Here is a 21388-nt window from a genome sequence, read left to right as displayed (position 1 = left end):
TTTACATTCTCACCAACAGTGTAGGAGGGTTCCCTTTTCTCCACATCCTCTCCATTATTTCTTATTGGTAGTCTTATTATTGATGGACATTCTGACCAGTGTGAAGTGGTACCTCATTGTAGTTTTGATCTGCATTTCTCTAATAATTAGTGATGTTGAGCCATCTTTTCATGTGCCTGTTGAAGGCCCCCAAACTTTAAGCAGGAGAATGGATTCAATAATTTATGAATATGCATACATAAAGAATATGAATATGCAGTCAGATACTTTCAGGCAATAAATAATGAACTCCTCAATGCGACATACTAGGATAACTCCTAGAAGCATATTGAGCAGAAAAAATCAGCCTCTTAAGAATAGATCTTTTATGGTATTTATATCAGGTTCAAAATTTGATAAGTAGTGATAGGAATCAGAGATTCCCTTTAGGGAAGAGTGAAGGTAATAACTGGGGGGGGAGGGGCAGGGGCAAGACTCTAGAGTGCTGGTAGTGTTCTGTTTCCTTATCTGGATAGTGGTTCCATAGGTGTGCTGACTTTTGAAATTTTATCGAAATGTAACTCTTTGACTTGTATACTTTTTCCATAGGTAAGTCATATGTCAATTTAATTTTAAAGAAAAGAAATGTGAAAAATCCACATTCCGCATTTACTTAATGGCATTATGTTTCATTATCTTATCCTACACCCTTCTCCCACTTCCTACTATGTGATAAAAATGAGGGCCCTGAATATAGATCCCTCCCCACTCTTATTCTGGTTGTTTTCAAGTCTAAGGAGAAGTTTTCAAGTCTAAATGTGACCTCTTTTTGAGAACAGTTTTAGCTAGAGGTGCTAACTATGCAGCAAACTGAACTCTGACCTAAGTGGAACTCTATTAGCTGTGTCAGGAGATTGAGGATTTAAGTCCACACTCCACTCCCAGATTCCAGAGGACTTAGCAGGGAGTGGGGAAAGGTGGCTTGGTGCCTGCTTTAGTGTTCTCTCGTCTGTATTCCTTAATTGTAAAAGTGGCTGGATCAGTCAGTGGCAAGGAGGTACATTTAGCTGTACTAGGCATAGTTTTTGTTAGGATGTTTCTTTTTATGATTTTGTCAGTTCTTACTCATACCTGTGTCCCTTTTCCTTCCCTGTTTTCTTTCATATTTTAAAAATTGAAGTATAGTTGATTTACAGTGTGCCAATTTCTGCTGTACAACAAAGTGACCCAGTCGTGTGTATATACATATATATACGTGTGTGTATATGTGTGTGTGTATATATATTCTTTTTATCATATTATCTTGCATCATGTTCTATCCCAGGAGATTGGGTACAGTTCCCTGTGCTATACATTAAGACCTCATTGCTTATCCATTCTAAATGTAACCTTTTCCTTCCTTTTACCCTTCAGGTGGGGTTTAACTGAGTTAGCTGTTCCTAGATTAAGTCTTTTTTTTTTCTTTTCATTCACACATTCATTGGTTGTTTGCTATGTGCTTGGAATACAGGAATGAGACATATCATATCTGCCCTCGAATTTATTGCAGTCCTAGTGTGGAAACAAATGTTCAGTTATAGTATTAGTACTGATATGTGCTGTAATAGAGATCAGTCTGGGCGATTACTCAGTAACTTAGAGAGTTGATTCTTAACCTAGACCAGGAGCTGGAAATATGTACTGAAGGAAGTTAGAGCTAAGCTACATTTCGGAAGATGTATGTGTGTAAGGTATGTGTGTGTGTGTGTGTGTGTGTGTGTGTGTGTGTGTGTGTTTAAGTGGGAATGTGGGGGAATTCAGAGAGCTGAGGGCTGAGGCTCAGAAAGTATGCAGAGGTTAAGTCATAAAGGGTCTTGTGTGTCGTGCTAAGGAGTATGAATTTGAAGACAGTGGAGAGCTTTTGAGGCATTATGAACCAGGAGTGATGTAATCATATTTTTAAATAACTGTGCTGATGATAACCACTTATAAATATGTTAATTTAATGAATCGATACAGACTATCACAGGGATGGAGTTATCTAGGCCCCGTTAAAGTGTAGTCTCAGCAGTATTGGCATCATCTGAGAGCTGTTAAAGATAAAGAATCTTCAGAAGTTCCCTTGTGCCTCAGTGGGTTAAGGATCTGGCATTGTCACTGCAGTGGCATGGGTTACTGCTGTGGTGTGGGGTTGATCCCTGGCCGGGGAGTTTTGCATGCTTGCGGCGTGGCCAAGAAAAAAAAAAAGGTAGACTCTTGGGATGTATTCCAGACTTGCTAAATTAGAATCAGCATTTTAACAAGATCTCCAGATAATTTGTAGGCATATTCAAGTTTAAGAAGCACTGATGGCTAGGATGACGGTCAAGCTTTAAGCAGTAGGTATGAAGATGCTAGGACAGATTGCAAGAGATGATGTGGAGAACATGTTCTTTCTATCTGGAGCACTCTTCTCATTCCCCTCCCCACCCAATGCACACCAGGTACCCCCGGCTCATCCGTTACCTTTCTTGGATGTGACACTCCCAGTACACATGATTGGTACTCTTGCCATGTACTCCCGTAGCAGCTTGTGTTTACCTTATCATTTTGCACACTTTTTGGGTAATTACTTATCTAATTGCCTCTCTCTCTCTCCTGCACCACCAGGGCAGGGACTGTCTTTCTTTGCTGCCTGGCACATGATAGGCACTCAATAAATATTTGTGGTTCGGGAGTTCCCATTGTGGTGCAGCGGAAACGAATTTGACTAGTATTGATGAGAATGCAGGTTCGATCCCTGGCCTCACTCAGAGAGTTGGGGATCTGATGTTGCCATGAGCTGTGGTGTAGGTCACAGCCACAGCTTGGATATTGCATTGCTGTGGCTGTGGTGTAGGCCGGCAGCTGTAACTCCAATTCGACCCCTAGCCTGGGAACTTCCATATGCCATGGGTGTGGTCCTAAAAAGCCAAAAAAAAAAGGAAAAGAATTGTGGTTCCATTGAATGTATTCACCATATCTAAGAAGAGAAGATGAATTTAAATGTGTTGTGATTAATAAGAATAGTAAATTATAAATATCATTATAAATATCATGACAAATTCCAGGCACCATTCTAAGTACTTTATATATGTTAATTTATTTGATCCTCTCAGCAATTCTATAAGGTAGATATTCTTTTTTTTTTTTTTTGTCTTTTTGTCTTTTCTAGGGCTGCTCCCGCAGCATACAGAGGTTCCCAGGCTAGGGGTCTAATCAGAGCTGTAGCTTCCAGCCTGCACCAGAGCCACAGCAATGCCAGATCCGAGGCGCATCTGCGACCTACACCACAGCTCACGGCAATGCCAGATCCTTAACCTGCTGAGCGAGACCAGGGATCGAACCCGCAACCTCATGGTTTCTAGTCGGATTCGTTAACCACTGAGCCGTGACGGGAACTCCATATAAGGTAGATATTCTTAATGTGCCATTTTCCAGATAAGAAAACTAAGGAGGATAAGTAATTTGCCTGAAGTTACACAGTTGGTAAGTGATGACTGAAGATTCAAATCCATCTGGTACTACTCTTCTATGTCTAGTGTTGAACAAAATAGTTGGCACAATGCTAAGTGCTCTTATGTATTTCTATGTATTCTTTACTCTTTATAACTTCAGTATGAGGAGGGTTTTATTCTCTTTTACGGATGAGAAAGCAAAGGCTCAAAAAGTTATATAGCTTACCTAAAGATACACAGCTAGTAAGTAATGGAGCCAGTCTTTAAACCTAGGAGTTCCTGTTGTGCGTGGCTCAGCAGAAACAAATCCGACTAGGAACCATGAGGTTTCAGGTTTGATCCCTGGCCTTGCTCAGTGGGTTAAGGATCCGGCATTGCCGTGAGCTGTGATGTAGGTGGCAGACTTAGCTCGGATTTGGCGTTGCTGTGGCTCTGGCATAGGCAGGCAGCTATAGCTCGATTAGATCCCTAGCCTGGGAACCTCCATATGCCACAGGTGCGGCCCTAAAAGGACAAACAAACAAACAAACAAAAATACCCAAGCTTATATAACTCTAAAGCCTGTGGTCTTTCCCAGTACTGATATGTCTCCATGTGGAGCCTAAAATACCTGTGGGATATGAGTCTTAAGATTACTGAGGAACCAAGAAGTAGGAAGCCTAATATTTAAGTTGTGGGGTCAGAGGATTGAACAACTCCAGTTGCTCTGGTAATGTGGGCATTTCAAGTTTGAAGGGGCGAGGGAGATTTAAAGCCTAGCAGATTTCAGCCAGCCTTATAATTGACCAGCTGGAACTTTGAACTCGGTGGTAAGAACCTTAGCCTCTGCAATAAGCTAAGTCACTTAGATGACTAAGGAGTAGTTACTGCTTTTTCTTATGGCCTCAGAGAAACCGGGTGGATGAGAAATACTGAAATATCAGAACTGGAAGGAACCAGCTCTAACCTTCCACAGTGCCCTCTTACCCACTTCCCACTTATTTTGTAATAAGGAAACTGAAGAGGAGAGTAATTAGGTGACTTGCCAAAATCTAATAAAACCATTAGTGACAAGTCAGGAATAGAGGACCAGTCACAATCTTGTCTTCCTTGCCCTGTGCCTTATGACTTGCTAGGCTCCAGACTTATCACCTCCTATTTAAAACTCTTCTGCCATTGTAGTTACTTCTTTACCACTGCCTGGTTCGTTCTTTCTTTCTTTCTTTCTTTCTTTCTTTCTTTCTTTCTTTTTTTCCTCCGTTATTTGCCTGGTTCTTTTTAACTTTGGCCCTGGAGATATTAACTTCCTGTCCTTTACCCTCCAGCCCCAAGCAGGTGGTCACTCTGGCTTGCCCTCACTTACTTAATGATGGTGCTTGTATCAAATCATTACTGGTAGGGGGGAGTTTCCTGGTGGTCTAGTGGTTAGGATTCAGTGCTTTCACCACTGCAGCCTAGGTTCAATCCCTGGTCTGGGAACTGAGATCCCACAGTAAGCTGCTGCATGTCAAGCCCCGCCCTACCCCCCAAAAAAGTCACCATTGGAAGGAACACTATTGGCACATAGAGCTTCAAGTTGATGTTCTTGCAATGAAATGAGATTCTTTGGAGCTGTTCACACACTGGGTCAATTTTTGTAAAGCTTGAAGGCTGCAGGAGCAGGTGCAGTTTCTGTAACCTTTTCAAATTGCAAGATCCTAAATGCTAAGTGTAGTTATTATAGATAATGGTGCGCAGGGGCCTCACTCTTGCCCTTGCTATAGGTATATCTTCTAAGGCACAGTAGGGTAAAATTAAATCAGATTGAAAACAACTTTATAACTAGTATTTACACCAATACCCTGTGCCTTATGCAGTCCCACTCAGTTAATAGACCTTCAGTTCTTGAATGTAATAGCTACTGTTTTATTTTTGTTTCAGAGTCATTACAGATATAGTTTTCAAAGGAAGTCTATTTTAGTTAAAACATACACTGACAACAAAAACAAAAAAAGTTACAGCTAAAATGACATTTAATTTAGCCTGCTAAAGTTATATCTTTTACTTATGCTTATTCTTTTATTCCCAACCAAAAGTCTATGTTTTAGCACTACCATGAGGCCAGTCATCTTCCATTTATTTATTTTTTATTGAAAAAGTATAGTTGATTTACAGTGTTGTGTTAATTTCTGATGTACAGCAGAAAACGTCTTTTGGCCTTGATTTGTTCTGAAAAGCTTCCTTATGATACAGATCATAATGGATTATAATTGATGCAGATCAAGCAGTGGAAAGCAGATTGTATATTCTTGCAGTGATAATATTATAATTAAAGACTAAAAACCTATTAAGGACTCACCACAAATAAGTCGTTGCTTTGGTCGGTAGTATAACGAAGCCTTGGTAGATATCATAATGTTCCAAATCCTATAAAATGGACATAAATATGTAGAACACATTGGCTCTGCAAGTTGCCCCAGAGTATTATAAGGTATATGTACAGCATACAAGATTGGACAGTGTCTTAAGCCCACACCGAATGCCAGACACTCGAGGCAAATCAAAGCTAAGCCCTGAAGAGCCTGGGATCTAATGAGGGATAACACACACACACACACACACACACACACACACACACACACAACTGAAATATGAGGAAAGGTGAAAATAGTGTTGTGACAAAGTAACAGTATTAGAGAAAAGAGATAACTTTTTTTTAGGTTAGATTCTGTGGCAGAATGAATGCGTTTCAGTTTGAGAAAATGCATGAGCAAAGGCATCAAGGTGGCAAAGGAGACAGCATAACAATGACATGAGTAAGAGCGACCATTTATTAAGTATCTACACTTTATTGCTATTATTTTTATTGCCACACACATGGTGTATGGAACTTCCTGCACCTTGGATTGAATCCAAGCCACAGCTGCAACCTACACCACAGCTATAGCAATGCCAGATCCTGTAACACACTGCACGGAGCTGGGGATCAAAGCTATGCCTCCGCAGCGACCTGAGCACCTGCAGTTAGATTCTTAACCCACTGCATCACAGCAGGAACTCCCATGTGCACTTCAAAAAATCCTTGCATCAATCCTGTGAGAGGACTATTATTATTTCCATTGTATGGATTAGAAAACTGGAGTTTGGGGAGTTCCCTGGTGGCATGCTGTCACGTGGGTCTGATCTCTGGCCAGGGAACTTCTACATGCCATGGGTGCAGCCGAAAAGAAAAGAAAACTGGAGGTTTAGAAAGGTTAGTTACATGTCAGCCAGCATTTGAACCGAGGTCTGTTTAACTCCAAGACCAGTGCTCTTAGCTTCTCTCTTGTACAGTCTACCTTTAGGAGATGGCAGGTAATACAGCTTACCTGGGGATACAGGGTATATAGGGATAATAAGCAGTGGGAGATCCTCCTGGAAGTGATTTACAGAGGGTTTTTAGGAGGCAATAAAAATGGACAGGGAGGAAGAGATGAGAGGCTTGGTAGGAGGGCTCAAAAACCATTAGTAACCAATTGTTCTGGGCACTGGGGAAAAGGGAGAAATCGAACATGACTGAGGTTTTATATCTGGGTGACTGAAGGAACAGTGAACAGTGATAGAAGAGTGAGAAGAAACTTGTTTGAAGGGTGGGCGGAAAGGAAAGATGGGGCAATCATTTTTAAATATGTTGCATTTAAAACCCAGGTGAGGCGTTCCCATCGTGGTGCAGTGGTTAACGAGTCCGACTAGGAAACATGAGGTTGCAAGTTCGATCCCTGCCCTTGCTCAGTGGGTTAAGGATCCAACATTGCCATGAGCTGTGGTGTAGGTCGCAGACAAGGCTCAGATCCCTTGGCCCTAGAAAAGGCAAAAAGACAATAAATAAATCAATAATAAATAAATAAATAAAATAAAAGGGAGAGCAGACAGAGGACAGTAAACGGAGGTTGCTTTGTCCAAATTAACCTGCTCTCAGAGGGCCTTATCAAAATTGACACCCTGACCTCAAATCGCTCCTGCATTTCATCGACCTTCTATATCTTGCCATCACTCAAATTGCTTTATTCCATAGCTCTTCTATGACTACAGCTTCCTATACTTCCTCCGCTGCTGTTCTCTCTTGGTATTCTGTCTCCACCTGCCCTGTGATCTCTGATCCTTTGACACCTCTGCATTCACCTGGCCCAGCAAGTCCCCATCTGTTTTCAGTTGTCTTTCTCTCTAAGCATGGACCCCCAGGTCAGTCATCTGAATTCTGCCCTTTCCAGCATCTTAGAGTAATACCTCTTCCCCTAGAAGTTACCTTCCTGTCTTCTGTTCCATATCCAAAGAACCATTCTTTTAACCAGTGAAAGCCCTCAAGGGCCATGAACCTATAATCCTAATTGTAATATTATGACTCTCAGCTCCAGAGAAATCATCCTCTGCAATGGGAATTAACACTGTAAAGAGTCCCTGGTCCTTGAAGGAGACCAAAGCAGGCATATCTTGTTGGGCTTCCTTTGTGCCTGAAATCTGTGGTACTCTTATTGGATAATATGGTACTCTAGTTTTGTCTTATTTCCAAACTTCCAAAGTGTGTACAGAGTGGGAGCAGGTATGGGGACATAAGGAGGAAGCAGCCCTGAGGTCCCTTAAGGTGGTAGTGTATGTGACGGCTCTGTTGACATGCTGTTTCTCTCTGAAACCAATCCTGTGAGTAAAAGCTAGCATTAGATAGGGACTTTGAGGCAGCCCTAGTCTTTAAAAAATTTTTTTTCTTTTCATGGCTGCACCTGTGGCATACAGAAATTCCTGGGCCGAGGTCAAATCAGAGCTGTAGCTGTGGCCTATACCACAGCCACACCAGATCCTTAACCCACTGAGAGAGGCCGGGAATCAAATCCACACCCTCACAGAGACAATGTTGGGTCCTTAACCTGCTGAGCCACAGTGGGTACTCCCTTTTTTTAAAATTGAAGTATAGTTGTTTGGGAAATTATGTTAGTCTCAGGTATACAGCAATATTTTTATAGATTATACTCCATTTAAAGTTATTTAGAAGGGGATTCCCATTGTGGCTCAGCAGGTTGGGAACCCACATAGTGTTCGTGAGAATGTGGGTTTGATCCCTGAAAGCTGTGGCGTAGCTCGCAGATGCAGCTTGGATCCCATGTTGCTGTGGTTGTGGTGTAGGCCGGCAGCTGCAGTTCCAATTCAGCGCCTAGCCTGGGAACTTCCATTTGCTGCAGCTGTGGCTCTAAAAAAAAAAACAAAAAAAAAACTTATGTTGGCTATATTCCCTGTGCTGTACCTTCTATCCTTGTAGACTACAAAAGTAGAGAAAACACGAGTGGTTACCAGAGGGGAGGGGGAACGTGGGGAGGGGCAAAATAGGGGTAGGACACTAAGAGGCACAAACGGGTATGTGTAAAATAAAGGGGCAGCACTGGTCTTGACTCGAAACCCTGGCTCCCCCTAAACCTGCCCACACCGTGGTAGCTCTTGACTAGCCTCAGGGAAGCAGCTCATCCACCCAGGGCATCTGTCTTCTGGCAGCACAGGGAGCCAGCAGAGGGAGTTGTGGTCCCAGAACTTTCTTCAGAGCTAAGTTCTGGTTTTGCTAGAGATCATCCCTGGCGCCATCTGAATCTCCTGTGCAATAAGAATTTAACTTGAGTTATGCCTGAGTGTGGTGCCAGATCCCCGGTGTGAGTAGATGGGGAGCTTCTGCATAACTGTTTAAACTTGAAAGCCATAAGGAACTCTTGATTTCAAGGAAACGCCTGTTTACTCTACAGATCCAAATCGAGCAACTCTGGAGACATGGGTGTGCCTTCTTGACCTCGATCCTTATTGATCTTGGTATCAGCACCTCCGATGACGTGTTCCAAGGGGCGGGAGAAAATTAACAAATGCCTTACACACTGGCAAGGAAAGGGCGCCTGACTATTGTTGCTGCAGAAAATCCCCTTGGGGGAGGTGGGGAGAGAGTGTTCGGGTAGCCGTAAACAGTGAGTGCCCAGTAGGAAGTTGAGTGCCCAGATGCAGAACCTTGCATCGGCTCTGGTTTGAATCAAAAGCAGAAGATTTGAAGTAAGGGCCAGTGAGGGACTTGTCAGGCAGTTGACTAATGATCTTGACTTTAATAGGAAGCCTCTGTGAAAGGAGAGGCCGCTTCTGCTAGATATTGTGAACTTCTGAATCACTAGGTTTGGTTCTGCTTTGGGGCACTCAGAAAACCCTGGCCTTTCCAAACCAGCTTTCCCTTTTGCTTCAGGACATATATTACCCAAGGCTGCACTATGGAGAATTGGGACGGTAAAGAGGGCACCTCAGCTTTTCACGTGCCTGAGTGGATGGTGAGTTTTTTGGTCACTTTGCTTTTCCTTGCGTTTCTTGATAATGAGGCAGCCATTTCTGACAGGTGACAGGGATCACTTGTGAGAAGTCCCTACCAAAACCTGAGCTTGGGAAAACAGTTATTACTCTAATTTTTGATCGGTTCCTATTTCCTGGGTCACCTTTGCTGCTTTCTCTTCTTTTTTTTTCAACCCCTGTTTTTTAATTATGAGCGCGCTGGGAAGGTCTGAGAGCTGCCTGGTCCGTCAGCATATTGCCCGGTTGTCTGCTCTGGGCTGGAGCTTCCCCTCTGCTGCTGGTGCTGTGCATGGATTGTGTTATCCTGTGATTGCTTTGCATTCTGTTTGGAAGCTGATGCTTAGTTTATTCCTCGTGGGGTAAAGAAAAATAATAGTGGGGGGGGGGAACAAAAACAAAAATAGAACTTATAAACATGATGCTCTAACTTTGAAAAGACTTAAGACATTTCTCTCCTATCCGCCCATTTTTCTCCTGCCAGTCAAAACATTTCCCCAAATTTCCTTTGTACGTGTCTTTCTAAAATGCAGGAACTATGTAGCTTTCTTGGTAATATTCTTCAAAATACTTTATTTGCCTGGTAAATATTTTGCTTGTTTGTTTTGGGATTTTTTTGTTTGCTTTGGTTTTGGGGTTTTTTTAAAATATAATTATAATAAGGACTTATTTGTTGATAAGAACTAGCACATAAAACTTTATATTTTATTTTTTTATTTTTTGTCTTTTGTCTTTTTGTCTTTTGTTGTTGTTGTTGTTGTTGTTGTTGCTATTTCTTGGGCCGCTCCCGCGGCATATGGAGGTTCCCAGGCTAGGGGTTGAATTGGAGCTGCAGCCACCAGCCTACACCAGAGCCACAGCAACGCAGGATCCGAGCCGCGTCTGCAACCTACACCACAGCTCACGGCAACGCCGGATCGTTAACCCACTGAGCAAGGGCAGGGACCGAACCCGCAACCTCATGGTTCCTAGTCGGATTCGTTAACCACTGCGCCACGACGGGAACTCCTTTTTTTATTTTATTATTTTTTTTTTTGTCTTTTGTCTTTTTGTCTTTTGTTGTTGTTGTTGTTGTAAAACCTTATATTTTAGATCTAACTTTAAATTTTTATTTGAAAACAGCAACTGTCCTCGTGTTCTTAACTGTCTGCTTTCTTCCAGGTTTAGACTGATTTCTCTTGTTTTGTTGAAATTTTTATTTATTATTATTCAATGAATTTTATTACATTTATGGTGGTACAGCGATCATCACAACCAAATTTTATAGCATTTCCATCCCAAACCCTCAGTGTATCCCCCACCCCCCAACCTGTCTCATTTGGAAACCATAAGTGTTTCAAAGTCTGTGAGTCTAGACTGATTTCTTACATTCTGTATACCAGTTTGTGTGATATATATATATATTTCCTTATTGAAAATTGGTTAGACTAATAACATATTGCAAGTTCTTTTCAGTGTTTATGGAATTATGGACTTAGAGAAATAACCATCGATAATAAGACTGAATATACAGTAGACCTAACAGAAGCCCAACTGATGAGACCACGTTTCAACTCCTGTAACAACTATTGTTTATTATTTTTGTTGGGTTTATTACTTTTGTTCTTGTCCTTAATGTTATTCCAGAACCTTGTGCTCAGTTTTAAAACATTGGATCAAAAGAAATCCTCCCCACCCACAAGTTTATTTTAAATAATGTAATGTTTTAGAATTAATGGAAAGGTTTCAAGTAATAATTCTAGTCGGGTTTTAAGTTTGTTTTTGAATCTCCAGCCACTCACTAATAATAAAGGGGAGTAGGAATTCTGGTTTTCTTAGGTGAGGGTCCACATTAAGATATTAACCTTTGGCAATTCTATAAAGGAATGTTACAGAAGAATTCCACAGAACACTAGTGTGCCAGTTTAGAATGAACGCAGGTTTTATGGTGACCCTTATTCTCATAAAGAATACACGGAAGCACATCCTCTCAAGAGGAGCTTCTACTGGACTTTTACCTACTTACCTTACTTACCTTCCTTTTACTTTCGTGAACAAGGTAACTGTCCTAAAGGACTTAGTGTGACTGTTACTCAAAAGATATTACCTAAGGCTTCCCAGTTTTTAGAAATTGTTCTTTAATAAAGCACAACTCTGCTTTTTTTTTTTTTTTTTTTTTTTTTTTCAGTGTAGCACCTTTCTTATTTAGTGACTTCCTGGCCCCCCTCACTCAAAAACCAGGAAAATATCTTTCTTTCTTTTTTTTTAAGGGCCACACCTGCAGCATATGGAGGCTCTCAGGCTAGGGGTCTGATCGGTCTATACCACAGCTCACAGCAACGCCAGATCCTTAACCCACTGAGTGAGGCCAGGGATTGAACCCAAGTCCTCATGGATACTAGTTGGGTTTGTTACCACTGAGCCACAGCAGGAACTCCAGGAAGATATCTTTAATCAGTAAATTTTTTAAAACAGCAATGAGAAAAAGTAGAGAGGAGCTTGTCTTCAGTAACTCGGTTTCTCATCTGCTCTCCTTCCCCTGCCAAAGATTGAGGCTTTCTTTCAGATACTATGTTAAGTTGTTCATTTCTGACCTGGCCTGGAAGTGCTTCATTAGGCTGCCACCCATATCCACTAAGCCACCAAAGTGAGCCTCGGAGCACCCTCTGGTGTATTTGCCTCTAGATTGCCAGACCTTACCTGTGAGGTCCTTTTCTTCCCCCAAGAGAAAACGCTGGAGCCAGTTACCACATTAGGTGAAATTTTCAATTTAAGAAAGCTTTAACAAACGTCTGACACAGGTTCCAGTTTACATATTAATGTAATGAAATTCCCACTGAGACTATCCCTGCCCCAAAGGAAATATGACGAGGCTCTCAAACCTTCTTTCAGGGGGCAGATTTAGCAGAGAAAGTACATTATAATACCTTCCTCTTTTGGTGAAAAGGAACTCGCATACCCCTCAGAGAATAGTGCTCAAAACCACAGACAGCAGCTGACAGTACTCACATATCTGATTCCCAGCAGAGAAATAAGCCAGAACGACGTTTGAAGAACCCCAGTCTTGAGAATTGACAAGGCAGGGCTTCGAGTTAACATTCCATCAGTCACTGGAAAACTGCTAGAACCTCTGCTCCTCAGCTATTTTCATGTGCTGGGTTTTCTTAGCCCTGTTCATGCAGTTTTACTTCCACAAGGTTGGGAAGCTCATCCATTTAAAGATTGTCCTTATTAATGTTTTTCTTCCCCTGAGAAATCTTTAGTCCCTAGTGGTAGGTGAGAAATACCTCCTCTTATGTGCATGGAGATCAGCAGTAACCTTTTTTTTGGTTTCTACATCTTATTATTTCCTCCTCCCACTCAGCCTTTCTTGGTACTTTTCCGTAGGAAATCTGATTGACTTTCTTGAGTATCCAGCCAGCTGGTTACCCGATTTTCTTTTGGCTAGAAGTAATCCCTTTTATAGGTGAAGAATTTGTTCCAGCAGCTCATTTGGCTTGGAAGGGAGAAATGTCTCTAAGAATGCTTGAGCCATACCTACTTGGAAATGAGACATAAACCTCTAATAGTAGTAGAGGTAGCTTGACTATAACTCTGGGTCAGGATTGACACTTAAAGCTGAGAACCATTTGAGAAACTGATGAAAACTGCGGACCCTCTCTCCAGGAAAACATACCCATGCACAAAAATTTACATTCTATTTTACAGTGTCTAGAAATCCATGGGCTCTCGATGAAGAACTTCTGACCTAAAAAAAAAAAGTTAATATTTTATACTTGTGTATCATTATGTCATCTCCAAAACCCTCTCACATAATTCTTTTCTTTTTTTGCTTTTTAGGGCTGCACCCGAGGCATATGAAGGTTCCCAGGCTAGGGGTCAAATCTGAGTTACAGCTGCTGGCCTATACAGCAATGCAGGATCTGAGTCATGTCTGCGACCTACACCACAGCTCACGGCAACATCAGATCCCCAACTCACTGATTGAGGGCAGGGATGGAACCCACATCCTCGTGGATACTAGTCCAATTCGTTTCTTCTGAGCCACAATGGGAACTCCTCATTATTTTGTTTTCTTAGCACACATTTGAGATAGACACAGTAGGTATTATTGTTCCTATTTTGCAAATGAGGATTACAGATGTTAAGTACTGGAAATGTTAAGAAATGGAGATACAGAGAGAGAACTCTGATCACCACCCTTTATAATACTGCTTTATGTACTTGAAAAGGAATGAATTTGTTTCTCCCAGCATGCTCCTCTATAGGGCAAACAGATCGTCTATTCTCTCGCTGAGTCCTATTTCTCTTTATGTGTTGACCAGCTGTTCTTAACAGCCTTAAAGTTTGGAAATCACAATTAGACCCAGTTCCCTTCTCCCCTATGTTGGGTATAAAGAAAGGATCACCCCATTCCATTCTCTGATCTTTGAAATAACCTTTTCTTTTCTGCCTGTGAATGTGCCTCCATGGTTGTAACCACAGATAGGATAACATGGTTGGTTAAGGAGAGAGTCTAGAGAGGGCGGTTTTCTTCATACTTGGAGAAGTGTTAGCGCAGTGGTTCTCAAAGTTGTCCTCAGACCTGGAGCATTAGCATCAACGGGAAGCATGTTAGAAATACAAAATCGGAGTTCCTGTCATGGCTCAGCGGAAACCAATCCGACTGGGAACCGGATGAGTTTTTAGGTTCGGTCCCTGGCCTCGCTCAGTGGGTTAAGGATCCGAGGTTGCTGTGAGCTGTGGTGTAGGTCGCAGATACAGCATGGATCTGGCATTGCTGTGGCTGTGGTGTAGACCAGCAGCTGTAGCTCCAATTAGACCCCTTGCCTGGGAACCTCCATATGCTGTGGGTGCAGCCCTAAAAAGCAAAAAAAAAAAAAAAAAAAAAAAAAAAAGGCAAAATCTGGGGCCCCACCCAGTTTACTAAATCAGAAACCCTGGATAGGGGTCCAGCAGTTCATTTTACTGAGCCTACGGGGTGATTTTGATGCAGCTAAAATTTGAGAACTGCCTTGTTAGGTAAACTTGTTAAGTGGGAAGGCTTTTCCAAGAGTATCCTAAAATGTCTTCTGATTGTGTTTTGTATAGATCTGTAGCCCCTCTGCTCAAGCCTAGTGACTTAAGCCATTAGACCAAGGAGTTCCTTTACACCTGAGTGAGGAAAATGAGGAACCAGCTGAAAATGTACTAGGGTAAAGAGACTTGGTTAGGAAGAGCAGAAATTTAGAGACTCATCAAGCAAGCAGAAAAATAATTTTGTGAAATTGTGAATAAGAAATCAAGATTGTCATGGGTGATAGTGAACATCAATATTTGAGTTCAGTTAATTTTCATTTCAATTTTTGATAGTGATATTGAGCAACATTGCCAATTAAAGGGCTGTTAGATTTCAAATTCTTAGATGATTTAGCCATTTTTTAGAATTGTGGGTTTCGGGGGGGGGGTTGTTTGTTTTTGTCTTTTGAGGGCCGCACTTGAGGCATATGGAAGTTCCCAGACTAGGGGTCTAATTGGAGTTACAGCTGCCAGTCTACACCACAGCCACAGCAATGCAGGATCCGAGCCTCCTCTATGACCTACACCACAGCTCACAACAACACCGGATCCTTAACCCACTGAGTGAGGCCAGGGATTGAACCCATGTCCTCATGAATGCTTGTCAGGTTCATTAACCACTGAGCCACGAAGGGAACTCCTGGAATTGTGGTTTGGTCAGAGCCCCAGGATCATCTGGGATGATGTGATTTCTGAAACCCATTCTGATAATAAAGTAAATTTAAGGAGTAATTTTAAATTAAATAGATTCAAGATAAACTAAGAGCAGTGAGGTAGGCTAGCAGAACCTGGGTTAGGACCAGGGGAGTTTCTGGTCTTCTGTTCCAGAAGGTGTGGTATAGTGGAGAGAGCTTCACCTCTGACCTTTGGCCCACATTCCAGTCCCACTTCCTTGCTGGGAGCCCTCGGGCAAATCATTTGTTCTCTCACAGCTGCACTTTCCTCATTTATCAAATGGGGATAATGATGGCTATTTTTAAAAATTCTTGCACTGATTAACAGAAGTAACATATCCATAGGGCTCTTCATAATAGGCACTTAATAAAGATTAGTTCTCTTCCTCTTATTCTGTTCTTCTAGGGAACTTTTCTCTCAAAATAAAGATTATCCTTAAAAAAGAATCTAGCATTTTATGTTCTTTCTTGTGCTCAATTCAATTTTTGCTACTGTTTTTTTGTTTTTTGGCCACACCTGCCACATGCAGAAGTTCCTGGGCCAGGGATGGAACTCAAGCCACAGTGGTGACAATGCCAGATCTCTAACCATTAGGCCACCAGGGAACTCTTAAGCACTCATTTTTTAAGGAGGAATTCAAATCCCATTTCCACCTCTATTTCTGTAACATACAGTTGAATATAACTTTCCTTTTCACTGGGTCCCATTCAGAAATCAACAAATAAATAATGTGATTCCTTCCCCTTTTTTCTTTCTTTCTTTCTTTTTTTTGCTTTTTTAAGGCCGAATCCATAGCATATGGAAGTTCCCAGGGTAGGGGTTGAACTGGAGCTGCAGCTGCCAGCCTACACCACAGCAATAGCAATGTGGGATCCAAGCCGTGTCTTCTACCTACACCACAGCTCATGGCAATGCCAGATCCTTAACCCAAGGAGCAATGCCAGGGATCAAACTGCATCTTCATGGATGCTGGTCAGGCTCATTTCTGCTGAGCCACAGTGGGAACAACTCCTGCCCTTTCATTTGACTATTTGATATGTAACAAGGTCTTCGTGATTCTAGAGGTTCTGAAAGAATATGAAATTTAAAACCATAGTCACATCTTCCATGAAAAAGATTTTCAAAAAAAGTTTTTTTAAAAAAAGCAAGCAGATCACTCAGCACTAATCTGCAGCAGTCTTAAAATGGGACTAGAAACCAAATGTCAAAACCTATACATAAGATGCACAATTAAGAGTAAAGCAATTACTTTACTGAGAGAATTGATTTCCTTTGTGACAGAGCTGAAACCAGTGTCCCCAGTCTGACTAACCCAAGGACATAGTGTAGGGTAGGAGCTGACTGAGCACTTGGCACCAATTTTTTTTCTTACCATCTTAATAAATTCCCTCATTGTTTTAGTGCCTCTATAGTTAATTTTTTTCTAATGAGACTAGGTTAACTAAAGTCATCTGACATGGAAAAGGCGGAGGTAAGGTTAAAAAGGAACCTAATTAGCAAGTTAATTATAGCAGGCAAAAAAGTGCACCAGTTATATAAATAAGCTATTGTTATGCGCATGCAAGTTGGGCCTTGTCAAGGGACTTGTTAAGGTTTAGAGGTCAAAGGATCCGTGTAATTAGGTGTTTAGAAAAAAAATAATAAAAGCAAAACAGCCACTAGAATTTGGAAAGGCCAAAGAGCCACTAACAGAAGTGCCTTATTAAACTGGGCTCTGCTGCTGGAGGGGTTGTTGGAGCTGCTTCAGGGTTTCCCCCCTCCATCACCACCACCAAAAAAAAAAAAAAAAAAAAAGAGAGAGAGAGAGAGAGAAAGGAAAGCTAGCTCGAACCAGAGCCAACAGAATTGCTGATGAGGAAAGTTTAAAGGCCTAGGCACAAGGGTCCCTGGACTGGAGAGGTGGCAGTAGGGCTGGTAATGTCACTATGCTGAGCAACAAGAAGAAATACATTGTCAGTGGCAACTCTGGGATTAAAGCCCAGGTGAGGCTAAGCTCTTACTTACCAGTCTTGCTCCTGCTATAGCCATTACTGTAAAAGGCCAGCTGCTTTTTCCCTCCTTTCCTGCTTTTGTCCCTTCTTCTGGCGTAAGGTGAGCTGCCGTTCTCCTGAGAGTGTCTTCCCTTCTTTGCCTTGATGCCTGTTGGAATTAGGCAGATCCCTTTGAAACGGATAAGGAAGGTTACCTTAAAGGACTGATTTTCAGATAGGGAGGAAAGTTAGGCCTCGAATCAGTACGACAAGTGGGGTGGGAAGATTACTGTGTTACAAGTAAGAGTGAAGAATGTAACGGCACTTAGCTATTGGAGGGAGGTGGGCATCAGGGATGGGTTGTCAGTAAAAGATAAATATTTATTCCTTGGGAAAATTGTATAACTTATTGTATGTAAGTGGTCAGTCTCTTTCTAATATTCTTCCATCTTGAAAAAAAAAAATTGAGCTCAGTGCCTACCAAGTAAACAAGATTTACCTGGTAAATCCCACAGTAGAAAAAGCCTACATAGCCTAGTCTTTAGTGCCAAAAGATAGCCTAAACTTGACCTGGGCAGGAGGGATTGCTATAAATGGAGACTTTATAGAGAGGAAAGCTCAGTTTAAGAAAACTGGTTTGAGATGATGTTGCAGCTAGATGGCTACAAGGTTTAGTCTTGTTGGGGTAAATGGATGTGTGCCCACCCACCCCAACCCTACAAATCTAGAGAAGTAGAGTGACTGGCCCCCTCTAGTGGTGTGTCGGGGGTGGGGGCGTAGTACCTACCCAAGGTAGTGTTTATCTGTTGTTCTTTAAAAGTAGGCACTGTTACAATTAGTGACTCATTGTGCTCTTTGGAAAGTCAATAACTACTCCTTTTCACAGATAAGCCGATAAAAAAGAATAAAGACGTATCATTGTCTTGAACAAGCCTGTTGGAATGGAAGCCAGAGTTTTGAGCTTGATGGCTGTTCCCCTCCCCATCATCTTGCCCACCTTCTACCCCTTGCCAACTTTTTTTTTTGGCCCTTAAAAATTCTTTTAACTTTAAACTTGGCTTATGGCTACCATATTTACTTAATATTTAATCAAGTACAAAAGGCGAAGCCAGAGTTAAGATTCATTGTTTCAGTGCATGGTTGTATCAGGCGTTTGTGCCAGCAGATATAAGGGTGAATACATAGCTCCTGCCTAGTTTGTACAGGCTGCTGGTAGGTTTGTACAGGATTCAGTGTGATAAGTGCTATGATAGAAGTCCATAGGAGTTCTTGTACATCCCATGTGAGTGCATAGAAAGAACACTTTATCTTTTTGTCTTTTTTTTTTTTTTGCTATTTCTTGGGCCGCTCCCGCGGCATATGGAGGTTCCCAGGCTAGGGGTCCAATCGGAGCTGTAGTCTCTGGCCTACGCCAGAGCCACAGCAACGCGGGATCCGAGCCGCGTCTGCGACCTACACCACAGCTCACAGCAACGCTGGATCCTTAACCCACTGAGCAAGGCCAGGGATCGAACCCGCAACCTCATGGTTCCTAGTCGGATTCGTTAACCACTGCGCCACGACGGGAACTCCCACTTTATCTTTTTGGAATAGATCGCTACTTTAGCAAAATAATTTTGCCATCTTTCACTTTGGGAAAAGCTTCTGATCCAATGATTCTTCCTATTGCTGACAACAAACCCTAAAGTACTACATGGGCTTTATTGTTATAGCTGTGAAATGCTGTGAATTCCCCTCAAAGGCATGCAGAACTAATGTGATTTGGCCCTTGGTTGGTCCCCTTGACTGCACATTCAAATGACTCAGCAGTCACCTCTCACTGAAGGAAATGGACCAGCACTTGCTGCTTTCCCTGTGGTCTGCTGTCTCTGTGTTCTGCCCCTCAGGGAACCATTGTTTTATCATGAAAGGCAGAGTCAGTTGTCAGATCTTTGATCCTTCCTGCCTCCGTGCCAGTAGGATCCAGAATAATCTAAGCAATTATGCAAGCATTCAATTAGGGGAAAAGAAAAAAAAAGCTATTTGTTGAATAATGATATGAATTGTAAAGTATTCTAAAGTATCACTGGAACTTCCAACAATAGGAAAAAGATAAAATTCTAAGAAAGTCGTCATCAGGTATTGTCCAAAATGCAACCTCCAGAATATTGACGTTTACACATATCCTGTCCAGTTATCCATTCCTACATCTGCGATAGTTAATAAATGATCAGTCCCATGGCTTTTAGTATTTTGTGAACTGAACATTAAAAATAATAAATTAATCTTTATTGATTAGTACTGACAAGCTAATTAACACATTTTAGAAAGTATTTAAAAAGCTAGAGTGAGTACCTGCAGGAGTTATAAGAACAGTGAACTTGGAGTTCCCGTCATGACTCAGCAGAAACTAATCTGACCAGCATCCATGAGGATGCAGGTTCAATCCCTGGCCTTGCTCAGTGGGTTAAGGATCCGGTGTTGCTGTGAGCTGTGGTGTGGGTCGCAGATGCAGCTCAGATCCCAAGTTGCTGTGGCTGTGGCGTAGGCCGGCAGCTATAGCTCCGATTCGACCCCTAGCCTGGGAACCTCCGTATGCCGCAGATGTGGCTGTGAAAAAAAATAAAATAAAATAAAGAACAGTGAACTTGTAGGAGTGGGAACTAGGAAAGAGGGTATTGAATCTTCTACTGTGTTTCACAGTCTACACACATCGTTTCATGCAACCCTCTCTAAAACTTTTGAAGTATTTTTATCTTTGTTGTATTTTTGAGAAATGAGAATCAAAAAGCATCTTGATGAATGTCACATAGCTAATGCGTGGCACAGCCAGAATTTGAATGCAGCTCCAGGAAGCTCTGTACGAAGAGAAAGCCTTTTTTCTTTTTTCTTTTTTTCTCCATTACACCATACCATTTACTGAGCATCTTAAAACACCTGAAGGCAGGTCACTTTACCTTACAGTTTCTCATCTTAGACATACGAAGATTGGAATAGATCATCTCAAAGATTCTTTCCAGCTTTAATTTTCAGTGAAACTCTAGAAGGGATTTCGGAATATGACTCAATTTTCTAAACATGTATTTTAACCAGACTATCCCATTCTCTTTTTTATTGCAGAAGATATATAGTTAGAGAGTAGATCAAGGATTTAAATTTGATAGAAACAGAGTAGGTAAAGAATGAAAAATCATTCTCTCCAGAGTCTTAACATTCCCGGTGAGGGTGGGTACAATCAGATCCCCTGTTAGGGAAGGTAAAGCCTTGAACTGCTGTTTCCAAGGGGAGGGTCTCTTCCTTTATGTGACTAGAGTTCTTTTCCTCAGCAGATCCAGTTCGCTGACCAGAAGCAAGAATTCAATAAACGTCCCACCAAAATTGGACGTCGCTCTCTGTCTCGCTCCATTTCTCAGTCATCTACTGACAGCTACAGCTCAGGTGAGTACCAAACTGCTGTGGGCCTCCCTGTGGAGGCCAGTTAGGTGATCACCAGACCCTCCTGTCTATCCAAGGCTGAGTAAGCTCGATCAAGCCTGTGCTTTGGTGTAAACACTTTGATTCTCAGTTGAAATTCAGACCAAAATTCTAGATGGACTTGTTGGATTCCTGTCGGGGATTCAGAGTGGAGCTTAATAGAGCCTCCTCTTCCAATAAAAGCAGAAGGGAGTGATTAAGAAAACTGAGCTCTGATTCTTCAGAGGGTGAGATTATGTTGCTCACTGAGGACCTTCACTGAACAGAATGTGTGAAAACTTGCGTTTTTTTCCATTCTTTGAAAGTAGAAGAGGGGTTCCCCATGCCTCCATCTGATGCCTGGAGAAACAGTGAAACCTTTGTAGCTAGTCAAGTGAGCCCTTAGCCTTCTCTTCTAAGCTAGGACACTCATTGTATTGTTTGTTACCCCCTCCTTTCTTGCAGTGCCATTAATTCCAATATATGAGCCATGGGCCTGCATCATCATTTAATGCCAGATGAATATTGACATGTGGGACCCCT

General features: G+C 41.9%; 1 protein-coding gene across 10 annotated transcripts in view; it reads left to right on the top strand.

The window, feature by feature from the left end:
- The window catches only part of AHCYL2 (adenosylhomocysteinase like 2), a 181614-nt gene that overhangs the window by 100222 nt on the left and 60004 nt on the right, over positions 1-21388 (top strand). The window contains exons 1-3 of one of the 10 annotated variants that reach the window (XM_021078828.1): positions 8800-9367; positions 9634-9715; positions 20719-20830. In XM_021078828.1, the coding sequence (XP_020934487.1) occupies positions 9659-9715; positions 20719-20830 (169 nt within the window). In that variant the 5' untranslated portion in view covers positions 8800-9367; positions 9634-9658. Of the gene's footprint in view, positions 1-8799; positions 9716-16700; positions 17426-20718; positions 20831-21388 lie in introns of those variants that run through there. The other 9 variants (XM_021078831.1, XM_005657759.3, XM_021078830.1 and 6 more) reach the window with 9 other exon arrangements.

The sequence above is a fragment of the Sus scrofa genome, chromosome 18, assembly GCF_000003025.6.
Source record: "Sus scrofa isolate TJ Tabasco breed Duroc chromosome 18, Sscrofa11.1, whole genome shotgun sequence".
Lineage (NCBI taxonomy): Eukaryota > Metazoa > Chordata > Mammalia > Artiodactyla > Suidae > Sus > Sus scrofa.
Note: the sequence above shows the minus strand (reverse complement) of the source record. Positions and strands in the feature narration are given on the sequence as shown.